General features: G+C 60.9%; 1 protein-coding gene across 1 annotated transcript; it reads right to left on the bottom strand.

The window, feature by feature from the left end:
- Positions 1-250: 250 nt before the first annotated feature.
- IRF2BP2 (interferon regulatory factor 2 binding protein 2) lies at positions 251-4,660 on the bottom strand. Its single transcript, XM_075043262.1, has 2 exons — positions 3,475-4,660; positions 251-3,220 (listed from the first exon to the last, which is right to left on the bottom strand). Exons 1-2 carry the CDS (start codon positions 4,517-4,519, stop codon positions 2,505-2,507), a joined length of 1,761 nt encoding a protein of 586 aa, XP_074899363.1. The 5' UTR covers positions 4,520-4,660; the 3' UTR covers positions 251-2,504.
- Positions 4,661-5,654: the final 994 nt, after the last annotated feature.

Raw genomic sequence — 5,654 nt, 5'->3', positions numbered from 1 at the left:
CCCAGTCCCACCAACGTCCCTCAGCCCCAAAACAAGGGGATGCTTTGTCAGGAGCAGGTCTTGCCCTGCCCTCGGCAGGCTGCGAGCTGGGCCACCTTGTAACGCAAAAGGGGGAGCCTTTTTAGGGAGGCTTTGGGGTTTCGGTTTTGCTTCTTTTTTAAGAGTAGGGATACCACCTTAATCGAAAACATGAGCTTCATCCCATGCGAGGTATTATGCCAAGCAACTTTGAAGAACTTGTTACCATCTATCAGCTCAAAATCCATTTTTTTTTAATAAAGTGCCTAAATACACATTTACACAGATCATAGTGGTTCCAAAGAATCCTTTACAGTTGTTTTTTTTATATATAGGTATATATATAGGTATATATATATATAATGTGCGTTTTCTTCAAATTGGCTAAATGTGTTTACATAAGACACCAATCTTGACTATAGGTATAAGTTTTAAAGCGTAATATTGACTCAATGAATTTGTTTATCATGCAAGCCTTATCTAATATTACATTGACCTGTAATATGGAACACAATGTAGTGGGTGTGCTCATTAAACACTTCATAAAAAATTATTGTGCATGTGCAGTTCTGATCTTCAAATACTAATCATGACCATTTCTTTTTTTTTTTTTAAAGAAAAAAGAAAAGTAGTCTTCCAAAAAAGATCTACTCTGCATTAAATTGCAGTCTGAACATCATCACAATAAGAACAGTTGACTAAAAAGCACCCAAAATTCTTCAAATTATAGTCGGCTGAACAGACTTTTCCTCCTCCTCTTCCGATACTGAAAGTGTTTATTAGCCCGTCCCCGGGAAGGGACGACCTCGCCACCCTTTTGCTCAGAAACAACCGCTTATAACTGAGTTATAAACACCTCGACAGAAGGGCTCGTACAGCTGCAGCGTTGCCAACGAACTATAAACAGCACAAAAACATCACTATAAGACTCGAACTATTTCTAGTAACCAATGATTTATTGATTTTAGAAGTCTGCTTGGTGATGCAGAAGCGTGATCAAAAGAAGTGGCTTTACAAAAGAGTTCTCCAAAGTAGCTTAAAAGGCAGGGCCAGGGCCATTATGTGCAGCCCTAATTGCTTTCATTTCAACCAGTTTATATTTTCATTTTCAAAGAATAGCAGTAGGTTTGTTTCAAGCACACGTAATAAGGAAATTACAGGTTTCCTCCACCCACATTTGGGCTGTCACTGATATGCCCGCAGGCAATCTGGCAGAGCCTCAGTCACTGCTGTCACTGTACCACACCGTACCTGCCACTACTTGGAAATACCGGGTCAGCGATAGTAACAAACAGCAACAGCACTAGAGGTGACTGATAAGCAAACTCAAAGTCCACCTGCGCTATCTGAAAATCAAAGTAAAATTAAAAAAAAAAAAAAACAAACAAAAAAGAAAAAACCAAAAAAACAGTCTCTCCCCACCTCCCCAGCTTTGTCCAAAGACACAAAAGCCCCAGAAGTGACGCTGAAGACCTTCAAAGATGGCAGTGCTACGTTGGCACCTTCGCCAATCGTATAATTAAGTTTGTTATCAAAATTCCACGTTATGGTATGTAATTGGTGAATAAATGCAGTTTTGTAATCTTACAACTGATCACGTGAACTGCGGTCAACTTTGCCTTAAGAAAGGAAAAAAAACCCCAAAAAACCAACAACCAAAACACACCAAACCAAAACCAAACCAACCCAGAACTCCCTAACTCAACAGCGCCTCTCGGACACCTCTCCACATCCTACTCCGGAGGCAACTTCCCTTGAGAAACACGGAGGAATTTAGGACTGGATCTGGCGGATCTGCCATCGCAACCCGAGCCGCGCGTTTCTGGGAGAAAGCCCTCCTGCTCCCTAAGCTCGCCTGGCCGGCGGGATGGCGAAGGGCATCCCCGCCTTGGCTAGCCACTCTTCTCCCCAACCGCCTCAGACCAAGCCTGCATGCGACCAGCTCTACAGGACAGGGGCCAGGAATAAGGAATCACAGACAGTAAGGCAATCTTTACAATGTCAGAAAGTGTATTTGGCATTTAAAAAAAAAAAAAAAAAAGAAAAAAGAAAAAAAAAAGAAACAAGTGCATACAAATACAGCTAGAAGCATTTCTGTTTTGCCAAGTGCTCTCTAAAAAAAGCAGCGCAAGTCACAGCCTACATTGAACAGTAACTGTCACCAGGGAAGCACAACAAATAGTTGCTATAACAAAAGGGAAAAAAAGGAAAGAAACAAAACGAAAAAAAAACCCAAAACAAAAAAAAGGAAAAAAAAGGAAAAGAATTAGAAGAAATGCCTTTATAATAAGTACATACCTTTTGTCTTCAAAAAATATAGAAACACAATGTATTCAAAAAAATCAAAATTATACAGCCATGTTTATGAAGTCTACATTTCCCTTGTCTTGGAGATATATATATATTTATATATATATATTTATAGATATGTACAGAATTCGAGCAGTTCGAGTTCAAGGTGACGGCGGGCGGCGGGAGCGGGCCAGTCACGAGTCCCTCTCCTTTTTCACTTTCACGTCTCCGGCCAGGATGGTGGCGATCTCCCCCTGCATGAAGGCCCAGGGGACGTTGGAGCCGACCAGGGGACACTTCTCCCCGCTGGGACAATACACCTCCCCGCTGGCTCCCTGCTGCTTGATGCTCTGCCGGGAGCAGGGGAAGCAGAACTTGTGGGAGGGGACGGAGGGGCACTGCACGAAGTGGGTGTCCTCCAGGCGCTCGTGGCAGAGGGTACAACACAACGGGACGCTGGCGGCGAGGGACGAGTCCGGCAGGCTGGCGGGGTGGACGGGCTCCAGCCCGCCCGCCGCGGTGGCCCCCTGGCCCGGCACCTCCCTGCCGGGGCCCAGCCTTCTTTGGTTCATGGCGGAGGGCGAGGGGGGGCTGCTGCTGTTCCTCCGCGTGGTGGAGTGGACCTGGTTGGCGTCTTTGGAGGCGTGGTTGCCCCCGGCATTGTCCGCCACCAAAATGAGGGCGGCCATGGGCGACTGGCCGTTCTGGGCCGCCTCGGGCGGCGTGGTCCGGTTGGAGTGGGGCGAGGCGGTGGGCGGCGGGGGCGACATGAAGGGGGTGGCCGTCAGCGGCAGCTTCATCCCTTCCGACGAGGTGGGCAGCCAGGGCTGCACCTCCCCGTTGATCTTCGGGGGGCCCGCCTCGCCCTCCGGCTCGGGGGAAGGCTTCCTCTTCCGGGCGGCCCGGGCCCCTGCAGAGGCAGAGGGGAGGAGGAGGAGGAGGAGGAGGAGGGTGAGAAGGCAGCGCAGTCGCAACGCGCCGCCGAGCACGGGGGTCACCGCCGTGCGACCGCAGAAACGGGTGGCCGCGGCCACCCGACCGCCCCGGCCGTCGGGCCGAAGCCGCCCGGGATCCCCCCGCCCCGCACGCCGGGCCAGCACCCCCGGCCACCCCCCCCCCCCCGCCCCGCCCTGCCCGCCGCCCCCCGGCCCGCCGCCGCCTCACCTGGCTTGGCCACGGCGCCGTTGGTCTCGTAGCCCAGCAGCCTGCCGCCCGCCATGCCCGGCTCCTTCTTGAACTTGCTGTCGAAGGGGGGCACGGTGTGGGCGCCGTGCTGGTGCAGGGCCAGCAACGTGTCCCGCACCGTCTTGGGCTTGGCCAGCCACTCCTGCTCGCCGCCCGCCCGGCCCTTGCCCTCGGCGGCCAGCTCCGCCGCCGCCGCCGCCGGCAGGCTCTCGGCCGAGCCCCGCTTCTCCTTGGCGCCGCCGTCGTGCTCCCCCGCCGCGCCGCCGCCGCCGCCGCCGGCCGAGGAGGAGGAGGAGGAGGAGACGGAGCCGGGGCGCTTGTGCCCCAGCTCGCCGGGCTGCCCCGCCGCCTGCCCCGCCGCCTGCGCCGCCGCCGCCGGCTGCTGGGGGACGGGCACGGCCATCGGGGCGGGCGCGGCGGAGATGGCGGCCAGCGAGGCGGCGGCGGCGGCGGCGGCGCGGCTGCCCAGGCCGCCGATGGCGGCGGGGAGCCCGGCGCCGTTCACCAGCGGCACCAGGGTGGGGGGCACGGCGTGCGTCCGCCGCGGGTTGGGGCTCTGCCGGTTGAGCTCGGGCGGCTCCTCGGGCTTGGGGAAGCCGTTGGGCACCAGGATGCCGTTGACCTGCCGGCCGCCGCCGTACTCGGCGCCCAGGCGGGGCGGCGGCCGCTCGGCCGCCAGCGAGTAGCGCTCCAGGGGCTGCGGCGGGGGCCGCGCCGCCGCCTCCGCCGCCGCGGGGTGGCCGAGCTGCTGCTGCTGCTGCGCCAGGAGCTCCTTGGCGGAGAGCGGCGGCTGCTTGGCGTGGGGCGGCGGCGGGGCCCGGCCCTCGGGGAAGCAGCCGTGCGCCCGCTTCAGCTGCCGCGCCGTGTCGATGACGAACTCCACGCGGTCGGCGCCCTCGTAGTTGACGCAGCCCCGGCAGACGGGCTCGGTGAAGTCCCAGATCATGGCCCAGGGCATGCGGGGCAGGTCGCACAGGTAGCACGACTGCCTGCGGGAAGCAGCCGCCACCGCCGCCGACGACATGTCCCGGCCCCGGGGCAGCGGCGAGCGCCCCCCGCTCCGGCTCCGGCCGCCGCCGCCGCCTCCTCCGCCCCTCGCCACCGGAGTCCCGACGGGGAGGCTCGGGCGCCGCGGCCGCAGCGGGACCGTCCGCCGGGCCCCCTCCCCCTCGCCTTCCTCTTCCGTGCGCTGGAGCGGGGCGCGGCGGGCGCCCCGGCAGGCAGAGCCGCTGCGGGGGACGCCGCTCCCCTCGCTGTCTCCGCCGGCGGCGCTCACAGGGCGGCGGGGACGCGCATCTCCGCGGCGCGGCTGGCGCAGGGCTGCGGCCGCTGCCGCCCGCACGGCTCCCCCGCTCGCTGGCTACTACGGGGCGGCGGGGGCCGGCGCGGCGCGGCGGGGCGGGCGGGGCGGGGACTGCCGCGGGGGCCGGGGCCGGGGCCGGGGCTGGCGGCGGCGCCGTGCCGTGCCGGGCTCCAGCCGCCACCGCCGCCTCTGCGCGCCGCCGCCTCGATTCTTCGACAGTGCCGGCCGCGCCTGCGCGATGGGCGCCCCCGCCCCGCCGCCGCCGCCGCCGCGATCGCGGCCCCGGCCCCTGCCCGCGCCCCCGCCACCGGCACCGCCACCGGCACCGGGGGTTCCTCCTGCCGCCGGGGGACGGGGGGGGGGGCGCCGCGCCCCCGCCCCGTCTCGCCCTCGGGGAGGGCTGTGGGAGCGGAGAGGGGACGAGGCGCGGGGCGGGGGCGCGCCGCACCTCCCTCCTTCTTTTCTGTTATTATTGGTGTTTTTAAGCACTGTTTCCTGCGCCGCCGAGGGGCTCTGCCGAAACCTGCCACCCGCGGACGCAGAGATGCGTGGGGCGCCGCCCGCAGTGCGGGGCTCGGTGTTCGTGTTTCCCCCCCCCCCCCCCGCCCCGCTCGGCCGGTGACCTTGGGCACGGCGCGGTGCCCCGCGGCTGCTGGCTCCCCCCCCCCCCGACCCCGGGCCCCGGCCACCCTCCCGCGGGGCCGGTCAGCGCCACCTCCGGGCCGGGGCCGGGCGCCCTCCCGCGCTGCTGCCCGGCTTTGTTCTCCCCGGCGGGGCAGGAGGCACCATTCTAAATAAATACGACGATTACCCTTTTTTTTTTTTTTAAACTGTTGTCATTGTGCACAGGAAATAG

Source organism: Buteo buteo, chromosome 12 (genome assembly GCF_964188355.1).
Source record: "Buteo buteo chromosome 12, bButBut1.hap1.1, whole genome shotgun sequence".
Lineage (NCBI taxonomy): Eukaryota > Metazoa > Chordata > Aves > Accipitriformes > Accipitridae > Buteo > Buteo buteo.
Note: the sequence above shows the minus strand (reverse complement) of the source record. Positions and strands in the feature narration are given on the sequence as shown.